The 21,361-nt window shown below is 43.9% G+C and overlaps 1 protein-coding gene across 2 annotated transcripts in view; it reads left to right on the top strand.

Moving 5' to 3' along the window:
• The window catches only part of SGSM1 (small G protein signaling modulator 1), a 152,870-nt gene that overhangs the window by 98,326 nt on the left and 33,183 nt on the right, over positions 1–21,361 (top strand). For both annotated transcript variants that reach the window (XM_075568735.1, XM_075568736.1), the window contains exons 8-12: positions 9,958–10,089; positions 12,250–12,374; positions 15,536–15,603; positions 19,080–19,243; positions 20,514–20,643. In XM_075568735.1, coding sequence (XP_075424850.1) covers positions 9,958–10,089; positions 12,250–12,374; positions 15,536–15,603; positions 19,080–19,243; positions 20,514–20,643 — 619 coding nt within the window. The remainder of the gene's footprint in view (positions 1–9,957; positions 10,090–12,249; positions 12,375–15,535; positions 15,604–19,079; positions 19,244–20,513; positions 20,644–21,361) is intronic.

Here is a 21,361-nt window from a genome sequence, read left to right as displayed (position 1 = left end):
ATTTAAATTAACAGCTTGTGATCAAGAAGATGCTAGTGACTGATCTGATCTGGCGATACCAGTAGTTGACAGTACAATTCTTTAAACTGGTATGTTATAATTGTTTTAATATTAGTAGAAGCAGAATTTTTTTTAACAGTTGTAGACATGGGGTGTGCAAAGTTACCTTCATGCGCTCCCTGTCTCGTCTCCGGCTCGCGCCCCCCTCCTCCCCCCCCTGCACAGCTCTGGCGTCAAATGACGCCGCTGGGTCATTTGACGCCGGTTGCCATGGAGATGCGTCGCTGGAACCAAGGTAAGTTAAGAAGTTACAGGAGGCCTTGCGCGATTACCGGCATTTATGTTAAATGCCTTCGGGGAAGCACGGGGCCTCTGTAACAGCCCCCCACCCCCATAAAATCTTGCGCCCCCTACTTTGCGCACCCTTGATCTAGACCTTCAAAGTGACGCAATTATCACTGGTAATTCTAATTAGAAACATGCATTGTCATGTGCACAAACCACGTTTTATTGAGCCCGTTGACTGGAAAGGCCTGCAAACCATTGGAAGTATGTGTGCTTAAATCTTATCTGTGTTAAGTGGTTTCCACTAGCACTGCACTGTTGTTGACGTTTATAGTTTATAATGTGATTAAGTGGTAGTTAAAAAATAAATAAATTGTGCTTTGTGGCTATTTACATGTATGCTTGGAATGTGCCATCCGAAAACATTATTCTGCCTTCTTTACACTCTGCCAACAAAGGAGTATTAAGGAATAACAAAGAGAATTGGATTCGTATGGGTTTTTTTTTCTTCCTAGAAAGATGACAGCACAAAGTCTTCTGCTGCTAATGCAATCATAGGTTACCTGCGGGCACCCGGGGAGAAACGCTTCTCATGCAGTCGTCCATAAGTGTTTATTGAACTGTTTTTCACTTTGTCTCCTGGGTTAGGTGACATCCTTCCCCATTCTTGTCTGTGCTGTGTTCTGTGGGTCTTAGGACAAGTAAACAACTCTCTGTGCTAATGCTGTCTGCTAATTCAAAGGGTGCATCAATAAGTGAATGCAGAGCAATGTTCCCACATAATTTAATATTTACAACAACCCTCTTCATCAATTTGCTGCTTCTTGCAGGAGTATGGGGGAGATTCACTAATCTTTGATTCAGGTTTATTGAACTGCGATCCTGTGTTAACTGCTAATGGCAGTTAATGCGGGATTTCAACCCGTAGAACTACACACCAATGAGCCTACTTCCAATCACACAAGATTTTTTACGAAGATACTAATCGACTACAACTACGACTAACCTGGACTTTGCTAAGCCTAGAGCACAAGCAGGATTTTGCAGTGGGTAAAACACACAGGATCACATCCAAGCCGTACAAGAAGTAATTTCCCGAAGCAGTGAATACGATCCACCACTCATTTTAGGATTCGTAGATTACAAAAAAGCATTTGGTCCTGTCTGCACTTCAGCAATTTCAAATGCATATTATATTACAAGTTCCTGCTATTATAAGGAACATTTACGAGATAACATGAAGATACAAGCAAGATAAGGATCAGCAAAGGAGTGCGACAGGGAGACACCATGTAACCAAAGCTTTTCACAGCAACACTTGAATTGTTCAAGACATTGAATTGAGAAGAAAAAGGAACCAAAATCAACTGAATACTTGAGACTCCTATGATTTGCAGATGATATTGTTATTTTTTCCACAAGTCCAGAAGACCTCCAACAAATCAAGGAACTTGCAGAAGCAAGTGAGAAAGTAGGCCTCCTTATGAATCTCAGGAAGACCAAAGTGATGTTTAACAAATGTATCAACGCTGCAAAGATCAAAATAAATGTAATAGAACTAGAAGAAGTCAAATACTATGCTTACCTTGGTCAGCATGTATCAATGGATGGGAACCTTTCAAATTAAACCAATAGGAGAGTAAGGATGTGGTGGAGCACATTTGGAAGAAACAAGACGATCTTGCAAGGGAACCTTCCACAGTGCCTCAAAAGGAAAGTGTTCAAACAGTGTATTCTACTGATCATGTATGGATGTGAAACTTGAACCCTAAATGCAAAGATAATTCAGAAGCCTCAGTCAAATCAAAGAAGTATGGAGAGATGTATGCTGGGTATTACCATAAGAGACAGGAAAAATAATGAATGGGTTTGAAAGCAAACAAAAGTCTGTGACATCATCACTTGGGTGAATAAATTAAAATGGCAGTGGACCGGACATATGGCAAGAAGAAATTATTACTGTTGGACAAAAATGGTACTTAACTGGTTTCCAAGAGTTAACCAGAGACCAAGACGACGACCAAAAGTAAGATGGGAGGATAAAATCAGAACATTTGTTGTAACAACATGGAGAAGTTTGCTTCCAGTGCCTGGAAGATCATTGGGGAAGCCTTGAAATATATATGTGTGTGTGTGTGTGTGTGTGTGTGCGTGTGTGCGTGTGTGCGCGTGTGCGCGTGTGCGCGTGTGCGCGTGTGCGCGTGTGCGCGTGTGTGTGTGTGTGTGTACATATATACATATACACGAGAAAACTTTGTGAACCCCAATGATAATTATGGAAATGTCATAGTTTTTCCATGATAACTTTCTTCAATCAAACCCAGTCTTTTCTTAAATATCCAATAGGGTTTATATTAACAAATTTCATATCTTTTGAAGCAAAATGATGTAGGAATTAGACAACAATGAGTAATTAAGAGTCAGGGTAAGTGAAACCGTGGTTTTATTAGCTACATTAAAGGGATAATTGAATCAGGTGTTTAAATAATTATATAAAGATCAGAAATGTTGTGAGTTTGGTCTTCACCATACAGGTGTGTGGAAACACGTCATGTCACGATCAAAAGAAATCTCTGAGGACCACAGAAAAAGTAGTTAGTGATGCTCATCAGTCTAGAAAGGGTTACAAAACCAATTCTAAGGATTTGGGGCTCCACCATTCCAGTCTACAAATGGAGAAAGTTCAAGACCACAGTCACTCTACCCAGGAGCGGTCATCCTACTAAAATCTCTCAAAGAACAAACCGACAAATCATCCAAGAAATCACAAAGAACCCCAGATTAACATCCAAGGATCTGCAGGCCACTCTCGCCTTGGCTAATGTAAGTGTTCATGACTCAACTATCAGAAAAAGACTGAACAAGAAGGGTGTTCATGGAAGGATAGCCAGGAGGAAACCACTGCTCTCTAAAAGGAACATTGCTCCCCGTATGAAGTTTGCCAAATAGCAAATAGATGATCCACAAAACTTCTGGAACAATGTTCTCGGGACAGACGAGTCAAAGGTAGAACTTTTTGGCATCAATGCAAAAAACATTATGTTGGCGAAAACCAAACACTGCGTTTGAACAGAAGAACCTCATCCCAACCATCAAGCATGGTGGTGGAAGTGTCATGGTTTGTGGCTGCTTTGCTGCCTCAGGACATGGATGGCTTGCCATCATTGACACAACCATGAATTCTGCATTGTATCAGCAGATTCTAGAGGAGAATGTCAGACTATCTGTCTTTGAGCTCAAGCTGAAATAGCTAAAGTATACTTTACCCAAACCCATGGATCCAGGCAAAAGCAGACAGAGCACACAGCAGGTAGGTGGCAAGAAAAGTATTCATATTCACATAGACAAACGTTTCGATTCCCAAAAAAGGCCCTTCATCAGGGCTGTGCTAATGTGGAAGCTGAGACACACACTAAATACTAGGCAGACAGGAAGTGCAAACCCGCAAAAATGGCTAATCTCAGGGGTCACAGAACAGCAGTGTGGTTGCCAAGCAACAGCTTGACAACAAATCAAAGTACAGTCCCAGTGCTGATGTGTGGTTGCCAAGCAACAGTTTGACAATAAACTAAAGTGCAGGCACAGCACTTGCTGCTTCAGGCAGGCCCAAAAACGGAGTCGGACCTCAGTGCATCCAAAAGTGAAGTGAATGTGTAAAAAAACAACAACAACAAGCAGAGAGGGAACATACAGTAAATAAGAGGCACAAGTGTGAGAAACCTCTGTAAAAACAGATACAGTGAATAACAAGTGTACACATAAAGGGAATTGTAGATTACAGCAATGTACAGTATGCATGGATGAGTATGTATGTATGTGTGTATGTATGTCTTTGTTTATATTGCTCTATTAATATACATAGCGCTTCACCGCATTCATACACGTGACAATCATATAAATAACAAATAATACAAATAACAGATCATGGGAATAAGTGCTTCAGACATAAAAATTAACATTTAGGAAGAGGCGTTCCTGCTCCGAAGAGCTTACAATCTAATTGGTAGGTAGGAAGAACGTACAGAGACAGTAAGAGGGCGTTCTGGTAACTGCGTCTGCAAGGGACCAAGCTTTATTTATCAGGTGTATGGTATTAGCCACAGAGCTACTCATATGCTTCGTTAAGCAGGTGTGTTTTAAGGTGGGTCTTGAAGGTGGAGAGAGAGGGTGCTAGTCGGGTGTTGAGGGGAAGGGCATTCCAGAGGTGTGGGGCAGTCAGTGAGAAAGGTTTAAGGCGGGAGAGGGCTTTAGATACAAAGGGGGTAGAGAGAAGATATCCTTGAGTCGGGATGGTGCATAGTGAGAAATTAGGGCTGAGATGTAAGGAGGAGCAGAAGAGTATAAAGCTTTAAAAGTGAGGAGGAGAATTGAGTTAGAGATGCGGGATTTGACAGGAAGCCAGGAGAGGGATTTCAGCAGGGGAGACGCTGAGACAGATTTAGGAAAGAGTAGAGTGATTCTGGTAGCAGAGTTTAGGATAGATTTGTAGGGGAGACAGGTGAGAGGCAGGAAGGCCGGACAGCAGGAGGTTACAGTAATCGCGATGGGTGAGAATGAGGGCCTGTGTCAGAGTTTTAGCAGTTGAGCAACAGAGGAAAGGGCGAATCTTTGTAATATTGCGGAGGAAAAAGCGACAGGTTTTAGATATGTTTTGAATGTGAGAGAGGAGTAGAGTGTGACCCCCTAGACAGCATGCTTGCGCTACTGGATGTATGACAGAACTTCTACAGTAATGTGGAAGGAGGTAGTGGGGCCAGGTTTGGGAGGAAGTATGCAGAGCTCTTTTTTTGACATGTTGAGTTTAAGTCGGCGGAGGACCATACAGGATAATATCGCAGAGAGACATTCAGAAACTTTGGTCTGTACAGCAGGTATAAGGTCAGGGGTTGAGAAGTGATTTTGTGTGTCATCAGCATAGAGGTATGATTAGGTCACCTAGAGAGAGTGTGTAGAGAGAAAAGAGGCGAGGTCCCAGGACAGAGCCCTAGGGTACCCCCACAGAGAGATTGATAGAGGAGGAGGAGGTGATGGCAGAAGAAACAATGAAAGTACGATGGGAGAGGTAAGAGGAGATCCAGGATAGAGCTTTGTTACGAATACCAAGAGTATGGAGAATGTGAAGGAGTAGAACTGGTCAAAGACTGACCCTCACTGGCCACAGTCTGTCACAATGCCAAGACAGAAGAGATGGTTTAGAGAAGTACTCTTATATGGTCATCCGTGTACTCCTCATCCACTCAATAGAACTGTCACTCCATCAAAGTAATTTCCACTTAACCACGTCTTATGTTGCAGCCACAACACGCTAGTCGATATAGGATATGATTACAGCAACTTAGTAAAATATTGCATGCATTGTAATTTTGTTCATCTGTGGGGTTTTTAAGTTAAAGTCGTCCATCAATCCGCGTCCCATCTATCGCCTAGTATCTCCTGATATGGAAAGGGGGGGGGGGGAGAAGTCTAGTATCAACAGTGCGTCACTGCATATGTAGCAATTGCCTAACACAAATGTTCAGATGATCTGGCAGCAAATGCATCTGGCACACAGAGGGAATAATATCTCCATATCAGTCTAGTGTTGCAAGCATAGCACCCTAGTCATTGCAAAACCTCATGTCTCATGTATATACAGTAGGGTAATGTTATATTGTGCATGTTATAATCCCGTTTGTCTGTGGTTTTCATCGATTATTGGCATAACAATCCGAGTACCATCTATTGCCATATATATGGAATGTACACATACAGCAAATGTCTCACACAGCATCTAAGTGAACTAGGGGCACATACTGCTGACTCCATAGGTCTGCATATCTCCACACATCTTGGTTAGGTTCCAGGCTGCAGAACCCATGGTGTATTATCACTGTTTGCAGCATGTGGAGGTGCAGCAGCAAGGAATGATCCACAGATAATTGTCAATCATTAACATTAATCTAGGGTTATGAACATGACTCCAAGTCAGAGAAACCCCATATTTCCTGTACATAAGTCCATATAGTAGCTGTCTAAACTCTACTCCTATATGTCACACGTCTCAAAGGACAAAATCGTGGACCAGAGCTAGAGATGATGCATGCTGGTGCCGCCTCAATCCACCATACATCGTATAGGCGAGATAAGCCACACAGCCAACTGCCATTGATCCCATGCTAGGCAATACCAGCGGCAATGACTAGATGTGAGAACATGCCACCATGGGTAATCTTTACTGCTGGATTATAACTGCAACCGAAATGCAAAAAAAAAAAAAGGAGATGACAAAAGGAGATGGAGTGTCCCTTCCACTTTAAAATCTGCAAAGAACATGGTCCTGGTACTGTATGTAGTTGCTCGCAACACTACTGCAAATGCCCGTTGGTTAAAGAGAGCCATCAATTTTCTATGGAAAGGTGGACATAAGAAACAGGACAGTTTAAAGTCCTCGTTGAGGCCTTTTGGTGTAAGGGTGTTCAAACTAAAGAGGAGGCGGGCCTCCAATTGTAATAATAATTTGTTCCTGCCACCGGCTCTTGGCACAGCCGGTATATGTGCTATCAGCATGCACCTACAGTAAGTGTAGAAATATTAGGCTTCTTTCTTTATAAAGTGTTTGGAAACAAGCGTACATTTCAAATCTCCTGTAATTTGTGCGCTTGAAATAGCTTTGCGAATATCCGAACGATGTAAGTAAATCCGCACCTTCAGCATCCGTGAGGTCTTCCCCACATAGTACAACCCACAAGGCCACCAGATGAAGTAGATGAGTCGCATGGGATGCAGTTCATAAAGTCCTTTATTTGGTATTTAGCCCCATCATGCAGGTGTTTGTTAAATGTACCCGTTTCTAAATGCTGGCAATGAATACATCCATGACACTGAGAAACACCTAGCGGCCGTGCTAGCCGGTGGTTTGGGTAGTATATTAGCAACCGGGTCTGATTGTGTGTTAATGTTGCAAAAGTATCATGTTTTGGTATCATTTGTTTGATTAGGTTATCTTTATCTATTATTAGGACTTAAATTAAGATCTAATGCATTTTAGGTTCGAAATGTGAAAATCCTAAGGGGTTCACAATTTTTTTCTCATCGCTGTACCCCTGTGATTGTTTTTTCTTTCCCCACCTTCCCTCTCCATTTCCCTCTCCATCTCCCTCTCCCCCTCTCTCTCTCCCTCTCCCTCTCCTCATCTCTCCCTCTCCTCAAATCTCTCTCTCTCCCTCCTCATCTCTCTCTCCCTCTCCTCATATCTCTCTCTCCCTCCTCATATCTCTCTCTCCCTCCTCATATCTCTCTCTCTCACTCTCCCCCTTACATCCCTCTCCCTCCCATTACTTTCCTTTAATACCTTATAATGTCCCCAATTCTTTTCAGCTCTCTCTCATAGTTACATAGTAGATGAGGTTGAAAAAAGACACCCGTCCATCAAGATAAACCTATGCTAAATTTAGATGACAGATACTTTATCCTATATCCGTACTTAACAGTATATTGATCCAGTGAAAGGCAAGCAAAAAAACCCAGTGAAATATCATCTAATGATATTTCATAAGGGGAAAAATACATTCCTTCCTGACTCCAAGAATTGCCAATCAGATTACTCCCTGGATCAACATCCTTCCCATGTTTACTTATTTGGTATATCCCTGTATACTGTACCTTCCCTTTGAAAAAATATGTCCAATTTTTTTTTAAAGATAGCTATTGTATCTGCCATCACAATCTCCATGGGTAATGAAATCCACATTTTAACTGCCCTTACTGTAAAGAACCCTTTCCTTTGTTGCTGGTGAAATCTCCTTTCCTCCAACCTTAAGGGATGGCCCCGAGTCCTTTGTACTGCCCTTGTGATGAATAGTTATTTTGAAAGCTCCATGTACTGTCCCTGAATATATTTGTATATAGCTATCATATCCCCTCTTAGACACCTCTTTTCTAATGTAAATAAATCTAATTTAGCTAGCCTCTCCTCATAAATCAGATTATCCACTTTATTAATTTGGTGGCTCTTCTCTGCATTTTGTCTAGTTCCATAATGTCTTTTATAGGGAGTGGTGCCCCAAATTGTACTCCATATTCAAGGTGTGGTCTTACTAATACTTTATAAAGGGGCATAATTATGTTTACTTCCCTTCCATCCATTGCTTATTCAATGCAAGATAAGAACTTGTTGGCCCTTGCAGCTACTGCATGACTTTGGGCACTATTGCTAAACCTGCCATCCTACAGTAAATCCTTCTCCATCAAGGATTCTCCTAATTTATCCTCATTTAATTTGGAAATTGCCTTTTCCAGCATTCTTGCCTACTCCTCACATGCCAACTGACTTCCTCACTTTCTTCGTCTGCTTTCTGTGTAAGCTTTACAGTTATCTGACTTTCCTTATCTGCCACCAGGCTATGTGTATTATGATGTCACCAGTATGATGTCACGTGCCAGACACATAGCCCACCAGGTACAACACCCACTGGCTGACTTGCTTGTTAGACAAATTTGAATCACTCATAGAATTAATGCGTTTAAATAAAAATGTTTAAAAAAGGAACATCAAGGTGCACACCCATAGGGTCCCCTTCATATGCATGCAACGTTTCCGGTGTTTACGTTTCATTGTCTTGGAGCTATGGCCCTGACAGACAGATTCTCTCTTTTATTATATATTAGCTGAAAGCACCGGGCGCTGCTCGGGAATTTTAAGAAACCCCAAAAATACCGAGATTTATAAATTAAATTTTTTAGTTCCTTGATGAATTTTTTAAAATTTATTTTTACTCTAACGCTGTTAGGTAAACTATATTTTTCGTTTTTCCATCAGGCGCAAAAACATGTGCATTTTTGCCAGTTCTCACTCTGGAGCATCCAACATAAAATTGACCGTGTACAAAAGATGGATTTTCTAAATTCAATCCAGCTATTTACAATCCTGCCCAATTTGGTTAAAATCAGTGCAGTTTTGAAAGGTTCAGTCCGCCATCTTGATTCAAAATGGTGTCCAATTGGGTCCAAATAGACAAAAACCTGCTCCTTGATCTCAGGAACCATCATGCAAGATGTGGTTGCGATATCTTAAACGGTGTCCAAATGCATAGCGACCAGACAAACAGCTTTCCAAAATATATAGTAGATATATTTATATATATTTAAAATAAAAAACGAATTCATGTGCTTATTGCATTTGTAAGGTAATGTATATGTTAAAGGTAAATAAAACACTGTAGGTGCAAACATCTCATTATAATTGTTTTTATATTATTATTAAACACATAATAATTGGATGAAGATGCCAGGCTGGTGTATGTACTTGCATGTTTCCAAGACCATTTACTGTAGATCAATGATGGCATAATGGCATCTGATTAGACCTTATTCTCTACAGTATATGGAAACAAAAACCCTCAGCAGATGAGAATGCACATTTCCCTAATAGAATGGTGCTTGTATCTAGCACAAGGGATAGCTAGGTGATAAGAACACCACCTTTGCAACAGGAGAATCCAGATCAAGTGTCAGCTCTCCTCGTTGTAACCTCGGCCAAGTCAATTTATTTCCCAGTCTCTCAGGCTCCACTATTAGATTGTAAGCTCTTTGCGACACAAACTCGCTTGCCTGTAAAATTCTACGCGTGCACTTGTCAGTGCTAGTTTTATATATATATATATATTTTTTTATTTTTTTGCTTGACAATTCCAGATTCAGAAAAGGCACTCGAGCGGAAGCATGGACGACCGACCTTCAATGTCGGCGCGCGACTACGTGGAATCGTTACACCAGAACTCTAGAGCGACTCTGCTGTACGGAAAAAACAATGTCATGGTTCAGCCCGTACGTATGGCGGCTACTGTATATCGTGGTTTCCGCAGGTGGAGGGCTACATTTGACTGGTCAACAAGGGTTGCGAGGGCCCCTACGGTCAATCGGACCCAAAGTAGTAACTTTTACCCTAGTGCCACCTGTCCTTACAGTGACGTGTTAATATTCCGCAGACAAAGGCATACTGTACACAGTGCTGGATTTCCCATTAGGCTGAGTAGGCTATAGCCTAGAGTAAGAGTGCGCAAACTTTCTGCACTCCCTGCTTGCTCTCCCCCAGTGTCGCGCCCCCCCCCCCTTACTTTTAATCCGGCGTCAAATGACACAGCGGAGTCATGTCATGTGACCCCGGGCGTCCAAACCTGTTGCTGGGTCATGTGACGTCACATGACCACGAAGCGTCATTTGAAGCTGCATTGCTATGGTGACGCGTAGCTCAAAGCCGGCTGAATTCAGGTAAGTGAGTTACAGAGGCCTCGCACTGAAGACCGCGGGGCCTCTGTAACCGCCGTGCCCCCCCCCCCCCCCCAAAAAAAAATCTCACCCCCCCAGTTTGCGCCCCCCTGGCGTAGAGCGGCAATTGGTGAGTGTGTGTGTGGGGTGTGTGTCTTACCTTTTCCGTAGCAGATCCTCTCCTGTAGCATCGCGTCGTCATGACAACGCGCCTTCACATGCCACGTGACGCCACGTTGCCATGACAATCTGCTGTCGCGTTGCCATGATAACGCGGCGCTGTGATGTCATACGCCGAGGATGGGGTCTGCCCCCTCCCAGACTACAGGTGGCAAAAAGGGATGCCCGCCACAGACTGTACATAAGTGGTTATGTCTCTAGAAAACTATAAAACAAATATATATATATTCACCACGCTTCTCCATGTAAGGAGCCTGCTGCTGAGGAAAAGATTGGCCATACATATGTGAAAAAACGGAGAGTGAATCCCTGCGCTTCTCCCATTGGGCTAACAATAAATGGGGAAATAAATATACATAGTGAAACCTAAGTCTGTAAGACAAAGGAGACTTTTGGTTACATCCTTTGATCAAATAATGACAAGCCTGCTAACCAACGTTAAGGTAAGTCTCAGTAGCAGGTCCCTATGCTAAATGCATACAAATGTTCTGCGAAATATACCCTTCTAGTTTCTAGAAAACGATGAAACTCAAAGTCTCTATCACATTGTACAGCTTGAAACCAGCAATCGCCAACACGCGCCGTTGTGTTTATTCTGCAACGTACTGTACTACATGTGAAAAGAGTGAGATTTGAATGATGAAGGTTCATCATTATTGTGCTGCCCTTCCCTAGGGAAAAGGAATCAGCAACTCTGCAGTGTCCAGATGTACTTCCCATATGTTAAGGCCTTTGAGGTGCTCAATTCTGATTGGTTCGCCATTGTTCAGCGTGATACAGTATATCTCGGAAAGCCAGATGCTCTGAGCCAGGGACATCTTGCATTACATTTCTACTATATAAAAGACATAAACAAGCAGACTCGCCGGTTAGAAACTCACCCTTTCGCTTTTAGAAATTGCCCATCCCCGACTGAGCAGGCTGTTAAAGCGCAGAAGTCAAAGGCAGGATAATCCGAAGATGCAGCATCTGTTACAGCCCATATTAAATATTATTATCATCATCGTATATTTATAACGCATCAACCTATTCCGTAGCGAAGTACAATAGGGCTGGAGGACTAAAACAATAAAATAACATACATTAACATACATTTTTTTACAGTAGGTAAGGAGGGCCCTGCCCCAAGGAGCTTACAATCTACAATACATGTAATATATGTATGTACGGGTAACTCCTTTATAACCTATTTTATAATTAATTACTTTTTTTCAGCGGGGAGCAAAAAATACCTTGATACTTTGATGCTAACAGATCCTTAGAATGTTGCTCTTAGCTTCAGATGAATGGCAGAAGAAGCCTTTTTGTATTGCCTCAGCATTGAAGGGCTGATTCGTTAGGTCTTTTAAACTCGTTGCAATAAAACGTTGCTTGTTTTTTTTATATTTGTAATGTTAATTATCAGTAAGGGAGGCACGCGGCTCCGGCCACTTTGCGTCTGTTCAACTGGCTTCATTCAATAGTTTTAGGGAAAAGGGCACTCTTACGGTTGAGGTTCCTCGTTGACCTGTAATGTTCCTTGTTTTGTGTCGTCTTAAGAGAGATGATATGGAGGTGATTCCAGGGTACCTATCCCTTCACCAGACTGCAGACGCCATGACCCTAAAGTGGACCCCAAACCAGCTCATGAACGGCTCCGTGGGAGATCTAGACTATGAGCGAAGGTAACCGCGTTTATACTATTCACCAAGTGATATTAATTGCTGGTGAAATGGAAGAATGTCAAATGTTGATCACAGCACTGCTATGGGCTCTATGTACTAAGCATTGCAAACTTAACTTGCACTTGTGTGCACCTGATATGTCTTCCATCGGCACCATCAAAAATATGTCTTTCCATTTTTTGGGGCTCACAGAAATGGCCTGCGCTTGGCGTATAAATGAAAATGGTTCATACTCCAAAATAATGTTTCTGTGGCTCCAAAAGAGTACGGCAAAATCGGGTGTTTCATTGTATAGGTTACCAAACTACGGTGATGTAAGGTGGATGCACGCAGAGGCAACCACAGGAGACTTGTGTTTGAAAAAATCAACGCTGGCTTTTATTCAGCCAAAGTCAGCAACTCAAAATACAGATCTTTCTCACCTCAAGCAAGTAAAAGTCCATATACATAATATAACACAGGAACACACCCGGCACTCCGGGAGAGGGGAGATTGCGCTGCGCTGTCCTATTGATGACTACGCCCCTCCTGATCTGTCATCAGCGATGGAGTGATCATGTGACCAAGCGGTCACGTGATCGTGAATACCGGAGGGGCCGTGGCACTCAAAGGTTTAATGGGGGGGAGAGGGGGGTATCCATTCAACTCCGATGGTGCAGATTGGGGAACTATTGCACTGAAACAATCAGGGAAAGTGCCTTAATAATGAATAACCCCCAAAGTGTGAAGGTGCTTCGGCACACATCTTGCACCAGTCAGCAATCCGGTTAGTGCAGCGGGTTCTCCACTCCAGTCCTCAAGACCTGCCAACAGGTCAGATTTTCAGGATATCCCTGCTTCAGCGCAGGTGGCTCAATCAGTGGCTTGGGGGGGTCTTGGGGATTGGAGTTAGCGCGTATTGGGGGTGATTGCATGTTTGCTTCACATATACAGTAAATGCAGATGGAATTGCTATATATCTGACAGTGCAAAATTGTGCAAATCGTGCCGTGGTGCCTGCTGGAGCACTAATTGTATGTTACTTTGCTGTCTGATTATACGGCTGGGAATGTAATCCTAATTCATCCTCTCTGCTTCTATTTTCTCTTTGTTAACCATGTTGTTGCAGGAGCAAACTGCACTAGTCTATGGAGTAGAAATGCACAGCAGGCCTCCCATGCAATGACCAGGTTAATTGACAAATGAAACTTAGTCGATGTAGACACATTGTGTCGTCGTTCATTAAAAGCGGCCGGGTACCGGGTGCATCACTATTCCCTATACATTACCACATGTCATAGGTCCTGTCCCAGAGCAGTCACTGGAGTCGAAAAGATGACAATTTACGTGTCTGACCCCAAAACGCACCTCTGTTGAATTCTGATTTCATAACTCCAGGGCAAGACTTATTCTTCTCTCAATGAAAACGACAAAAGTACACCCCTGTCATCAATCAGCCACTGACATTTTTAAGACTTGAAAGAAAAAAAAACCTTTCTTTGGACTTTAACGTTTGCCTCAATATTTAAAAGGCTTCATAACTTTGTTTCCATAATACTTAGACACACGCCATCTTCACTGTTGTGCCTGTGCACTCCACATACACGTCTCAAAATAAAATAGGACTACAAATAGGACCACTGTCCTTGGCACCTCCTAATCATCAACTGTTTTGCATAATTTGATTTGAGTAATCGCAATGATTACAAATATCTAGTTGTTCTTGCGACTTGCTGTTAGGCCCAGAATTCCATATTTAATATCTTTTGAAAGGTATGGCTAGTCCAGATACTCTGTAGAACCCATCCAAGAATGCTTTTCAAGGTATATTTAAAAGGGCCTTGTTTATTTTAGTGTCAGGGAAGTCATATTTGAATCTAACCATTAAAAAGAACAGATGTCCTTATCTCTAGATAATCAGTCCCGTAAACCATAAAACTAGGGCTGGTGTGGGTTGACAACTCATAAAAACAATTCTTGTTTTTTTTTTTTTTTTTAAGATAATTTGTAACAGTTAACCCTTGAAAATACTTAATATTTCATGATATTACCATGACAGGCCCTTACAAATTGCGAGTACAGAATGAATGTCAAAATAACACGCCTTCTGTAATTAAAAATCAACAAATATCTTGGCCATCAAACAGTCATTTTTAATATATTTTGAACCTGCTTACTTTTCTAAATGGGGTATATAATATAGAGTTAAATAGAAAATCGGTCTACTTCGCCTCCTCCCCATTTGGGGTAAGCGACAGACTCCTCCAGACATGATTATGGGGTCACATCTGGGGAAATGATACCTTTTTTTTTACCCAAACCTGACACCTATGTGTATATTTAATGTGTGTGTTAGTGAGACTTGGGAGGGGGTGATTGCCTCTGGCTGCTCCCCTGTGTAAGATGTCCCTGTGTGGTCAGCAAGAGCTTGTACAGCCAGAGTCCCACCTCCCCTTATCTTTACTGGCTCTCTGATAAGGACGGGGGAGGTGGTAAGGGGAAAGGAAACGCTTCCCCATTCAGAGGCTCCTACGAAATGTAACTGTCCGTCTATGTGGGATTGAACCTTTAAATAATAGAATGAGGAAATAAAACGGACACATTTACCAATGCCATCGTTGACACATCCCAATACAGTGTTGCATTAAGCAACCGCACCCCTAACTGCTCCTAAAAACAACCCCGAATTGGTACATTGGGACAAATGGGAGCAACTTGAAATTGACACTGTTAGAATCAACCTAACCTTATGATGGTCATAAGAAAATTAGCACTGCCGATACTGGTCCGACCAAATGATCCATCAAGTCCACTGTCTCCAGCAGTGGCAAGCAGCAACCAGGGTTGCCACCATTAGGGAAAGCTGGAACACTGTGTGTGTGCTCATTTGCATGTCGTTTCCCAGAATCCCTTGCTGCAGTGGAACCGCTGGATGCTAAGAGATAGTGGGGAAAGGCAGGGCTGCAGACCTTTCTGAGACATGAACGTGCTCGTTTTATTTGTTGTACACTGTACAGTGGAGGGTTTTTGTCACTGTTTTTTTTTTTACTGGCAATAACTCATTTTGTGTCCGGGTTATAGTGTACAAAAGTAACATTCAGAAGAATTCATTGCTGCATTTTGAGGCACTAAAGGGTTAAATATTCTTCTATTCTTTGAAATTTTTTTATTTTTTTTTTAAGTGTCTACTGGGACTATGCAATGACCATTCGCCTGGAAGAAATCGTGTATTTACACTGTCATCAGCAAGGTGAGAACCGGGTTCTGCGGGAAGTGGGTGGGGAGGAAATGGGGCACTGCGGGAAGTGGGTGGGTAGGAAATGGGGCACTGCGGGAAGTGGGTGGGGAGGAAATGAGGCACTGCGGGAAGTGGGTGGGGAGGAAATGAGGCACCGCGGGAAGTGGGTGGGGAGGAAATGGGGCACTGCGGGAAGTGGGTGGGGAGGAAATGGGGCACTGCGGGAAGTGGGTGGGGAGGAAATGGGGCACTGCGGGAAGTGGGTGGGGAGGAAATGGGGCACCGCAGGAAGTGGGTGGGGAGGAAATGGGGCACCGCAGGAAGTGGGTGGGGAGGAAATGGGGCACTGCGGGAAGTGGGTGGGGAGGAAATGGGACACCGCGGGAAGTGGGTGGGGAGGAAATGGGGCACCGCAGGAAGTGGGTGGGGAGGAAATGGGGCACCGCAGGAAGTGGGTGGGGAGGAAATGGGGCACTGCGGGAAGTGGGTGGGGAGGAAATGGGGCACTGCGGGAAGTGGGTGGGGAGGAAATGAGGCACTGCGGGAAGTGGGTGGGGAGGAAATGAGGCACCGCGGGAAGTGGGTGGGGAGGAAATGGGGCACCGCGGGAAGTGGGTGGGGAGGAAATGAGGCACCGCAGGAAGTGGGTGGGGAGGAAATGGGGCACCGCGGGAAGTGGGTGGGGAGGAAATGAGGCACCGCGGGAAGTGGGTGGGGAGGAAATGGGGCACCGCGGGAAGTGGGTGGGGAGGAAATGGGGCACCGCGGGAAGTGGGTGGGAAAGAAATGGGGCACCGCTGGAAATGGGTGGGGAGGAAATGGGGCACTGCGGGAAGTGGGTGGGGAGGAAATGGGGCACCGCGGGAAGTGGGTGGGGAGGAAATGGGGCACTGCGGGAAGTGGGTGGGGAGGAAATGGGGCACTGCGGGAAGTGGGTGGGGAGGAAATGGGGCACCGCAGGAAGTGGGTGGGGAGGAAATGGGGCACCGCAGGAAGTGGGTGGGGAGGAAATGGGGCACTGCGGGAAGTGGGCGGGGAGGAAATAGGACACCGCGGGAAGTGGGTGGGGAGGAAATGGGGCACCGCAGGAACGGGTGGGGAGGAAATGGGGCACCGCAGGAAGTGGGTGGGGAGGAAATGGGGCACTGCGGGAAGTGGGTGGGGAGGAAATGGGGCACCGCGGGAAGTGGGTGGGGAGGAAATGGGGCGCCAGGGATGTGTTTGATGACCAGCAGGGAGAAGGAAATTAAGACAACACAGGCAATATTGGGGACCACAAGGATGAAGGTTGGGGGGTTTGGAAACATGCCCCCTATTGTCCTTATACAGATGTAGCGGTCGCTATTTGACCATTTCTCTAATTGATTTTTCGAGATCTGCCCGTGACCCTCGTTAGTTTTGCCGCGACAGACTAAATGGCCCATCAGATTAACACAGCGGGTGTCTACCTGTCTGTAAGAGACGCGCAGTCAGAAAGAGGCTGAATCAGTCACTCTACCTGCGCACCTCTAACAGGCGATCGCAGGGGGTTTATTTAAATTTTAACACTACAGTAATGTAGCAGGGGGTCTCCGGAGCTGAACCGCATTGATTTCAGGTCCGGGGACCCTTTACTACCCGAGATACAGGCCTCGGTATGGGGTGCCGGTATCCCCGCCATGTTAAAATCCTGTGGGTCACGTGACCGTGGGATTTTAACATTGCAGGAGATACCAGCACCCCATAACGGGGCCTGTATCTCGGGAAGTATTGGGTCCCTGAGGCTGAAATCAACTTTGATCAGCTCAGAGGACCCCCAGCTCCCACACACTAGTATCAAACACCCCAACCCAAAGACAAAATCATTACCTTAGCGGGTAGCTGCGAAGGTAATGAAGCTGCTTACATTTAATTTTTATTCATAGTGTGCGTGAGCATGGGGGTCTCCTGAGCTGAACAAAAATACAGGCCCCATTATGGGGTGCCGGTATCCCCGCAATGTTAAAGGCCTCCGGTCACGGGACCCCTTGCTAATGCACACTATGAAATAAAATGTAAGCAGCTTCATTACTTTAGCAGCTATCCGCTAAGGTCATGATCTTTTCTTTGAGGGGGGGAGAGGGGGTGTTTGATACTAGTGTGCGGGAACTGGGGGTCTTCTGAGCTGAACATAGTTGATTTCAGCCTTGGGGACCCCCTACTTCCCGAGTTACGGGCCCCGTTATGGGGTGCTGGTATCTCCTGCAGTGTTAAAATCCCACAGTCACGTGACCCACAGGATTTGAACATGGCGGGGATACCGGCACCCCATAACGGGGCCTGTATCTCGGGAAGTAGGGGGTCCCCGGACCTGAAATCAATGCGGTTCATCTCCGGAGACCCCCTGCTACAATACCGTAGTGTTAAAAGTTAAATAAACCCCCTGCGATCGCCTGTTAGAGGCGCGCAGGTAGAGTGACTGATTCAGCCTATCTCTTACTGCGCGTCTCTTACAGACAGGTAGACCCTGGTAGGACTCACGCAGCAGGGACCCCGCTGTGTTAATGCGATGGGCCATTTAGTCTGCAGCGGACCATCTCCGACCACCACACACTATAGTGCGTCATTCAACCCGATAAATGGTGGGATAACGTCCGCGGTATCTGTATTTACCCACAAATGTTTATTTACTTTTACTTGCATATCAATATCTGGTGCTAAATGTTCAGATATATCATTCTTATCTTGTCCAATTTTTGGGTTATTGGGGTTAGGTTGATTTCATGTTGATACATTGTTATATTATACTACACGTATTATCTACAATAAACCTCCAGTATATAATAGGTGATTGATAATCTTTGATTTACTGCACAGTAGCAGTTTTTGTAGCTGAACTTGAAGAAGTACAAACTTCTACGATTGTTACGTGTGTCATTAAAGAGGCGATCCTTGCATGCAACTTTGTGTCGCAATTATTTTTCAACGTAGGATTGAAGCAGGGCGTCTCCGGAGCTGAACCCCATTCATTTCAGCTCTGGGACCCCCTGCTTCCGGAGATACTTACATCCGTAAGGGGCGCCGGCAGCCGCTCCTCTCGGCTAGCAGCGGTCACGTAATGGCGGAGTTTCAAAGTTCCCGCACCCTGTGGGCCAATAGGAAGCCGCGACATCATCAGGTTCGGCTTCCTATTGGCCGCGTGACGCGGGAGCTTTAAGCTTTGCTGAGATACCGACACCCCCTTTGGAGGTGTATCTTGGGAAGCAGGGGGTCCCCGGAGCTAAATGGAGTTTAGCTCCGGAGACAACCTGCTTCAAACCTATGTTAAACAATAAATAAAAATAAAACAACATTAAAATAGAGTATACAGAATTTGTACTTTACTGGCTGCGACTTGTGAAGTTTGGAAAGCTCTGTACACACTATTAGATGCAAGAAGAATCTTTGTTGGTCCATGAGATAATTGTACAGTGAGTAAATGTTTTCCTGTGTGATATGTTCACTAGTCTGTTGGTATCTCCTGTCAATAGTAGACAGCGGGGGCACAGTGGTCCTGGTGAGTCAGGATGGGATACAGAGACCGCCCTTAAGATTCCCACGTGGGGGCCATCTGCTGCAGTTTCTCTCCTGCTTGGAGAACGGTCTTCTACCGCATGGCCAGCTGGACCCTCCATTATGGTCCCAAAGAGGAAAGGTCAGCAAGTGAAATTAGACGTGTAGATGAGCATGGCAGGATAATGATGTTTGTCGGTTATTCACATCAGTGGAGCAGATGACTTAGAAAGTGTGGGGGCCAACTTGGACAGCTGTGTTTCTGCCCTAACCCCTTATAACCGCTCCCTATACCGCCTCCCCTAACTGCTCCTATAAACACTCCCTATAACGTCTTACATAACCTCTCCCTATAACTCCTCCTGTAACCTCTCCCTATAACTCCTTCCTAACTGCTCCTATAGCCGCTCCCTATAACTCTTCCCTTAACTGCTCCCTATAACTGATCCGTTAACTGATCCTATAACCGCCCCCTATGACTCCTCCCTTAAACTCTCCCTCTAACTCCTCCTTAAACCGCTTCCTATAACTCCTCCCCTAACTGCTCCTATAACCGCTCCCTAGAACTCCTCGCCTAACTGCTCCTGAAACCGCTCCCTATAACTCCTCCCCTAATTGCTCTTATAACCTCTCCCTATAACTCCTCCCCAACTGCTCCCTATAACTCCTCCCCTAACTGCTCCCTATAACTCCTCTTCAAACTGCTCCTTTAACCGCTCCCTATAACTCCCTCCTTAATCTCTTTATCCTTTTCCCCGAACGCTCACTGATATAAGTGGAGCAAATTTTATGCAAAACACCTCCAGGTATTGACAGAAAAGAATGCTTCTTCTTGCCGCGTTTCCCATAAAATGAACACCATTATGCGCATATGGGAAATACATATCCCCCTGAGACATTTATATTAAACATGCAAGAGCCAGCTTTCAGTTTTATAGTAACTGCACATTAGTGCATAACTCTCTATATATGTATCTTAAGTAGTAGCGCTTACTAAGAAGCAAAATTGAATATATATATATATATATATATATATATATATATTTATACACACACACACACATATTTGGGTTTCCATACTTTTTGTACAATAGGAATATGCTGTGAATAACAGTGCTGTCTCTTGGGGTAAGATAACTACTTTAAAGCTGAGTTTTATGGAAATAGAATGACATTTAATGGAAATTCCATTTATATTAAAATATAGAAATACATTAACAAGAAACCCAATTTGCATCTTATTGTGCTTGAGCCTTTCATCCAGAAATTACGACTTCACTTCTAGAATTTCATTTATTCCTACCTTCCTTTCTGTTGCCAATATAACTACAGATTGCTTTAAAAATGTGGCAGGGTCTCAATAAAGTAAAGTGAATACTATCTCCGCCTGTTTTGTTGTATGGAATCCGCAGGGGAAGGTGTTTCCCAAGCTGAGAAAGAGGAGTCCGCAGAGCTCATCAGAGTCAACATCAGACAAGGAAGAAGATGAAGCTACAGACTATGTATTCAGAATATTATACCCAGGGTATCAGTCTGAGTTTGGTAAGCAAAAATCATCTCTAAGGAGAAATTACATATGTCAAGCAGCGCTGTGTTCATTGTTTAGTATTAACATTTTAGTTTAGTGTTTAGTAGACATGTGTGAAACTACTGTTTTCGTGGAATAGACAATTAGTGAGACCACACCTTGAATATGGAGTGCAGTTTTTGGCACCACTCCATAAAAAAAGACATTATGGAACTAGAAAAAGTGCAAAGAACAGCCACCAAATGAATAAAGGGGATGGATAATCTGATTTATCAGGAGAGGTTTATTTAGATGTGTTTACATTACAAAACAGGCGTCTAAGACGGGATATGATAACTATATGGAAATATTTTCGGGGTCAATACAAGGAAATTATAAAAAAAAATACTTATCCCGAGGACAGTACAAACGACACAATTAAGCCTTAAGGTTGGAGGAAAGGAGATTTCGCCACCAACAAAGGAAAGGGCTCTTTACAGTAAGGGCAGTTAAAATGTGGAATTAATTACTCATGGAGACTGATGGCAGATACAATAGATATGTTCAAAAAGAGGTTGGACATCTTTTTAGAAATGAAAGGTATACAGCGATATACCAAATAAGTAAACATGGGAAATATGTTGATCCAGGGAGCAATTCGATTGCCATTATTGGAGTCAGGAAGGAAATAATTTTCTCCTTTTATGAAACATTATTGAATAATGTTTCACTGGGGTTTTTTGTTTGCCTTCC

This window comes from Ascaphus truei, chromosome 13 (assembly GCF_040206685.1).
Source record: "Ascaphus truei isolate aAscTru1 chromosome 13, aAscTru1.hap1, whole genome shotgun sequence".
Classification (NCBI taxonomy): Eukaryota; Metazoa; Chordata; class Amphibia; order Anura; family Ascaphidae; genus Ascaphus; species Ascaphus truei.
Note: the sequence above shows the minus strand (reverse complement) of the source record. Positions and strands in the feature narration are given on the sequence as shown.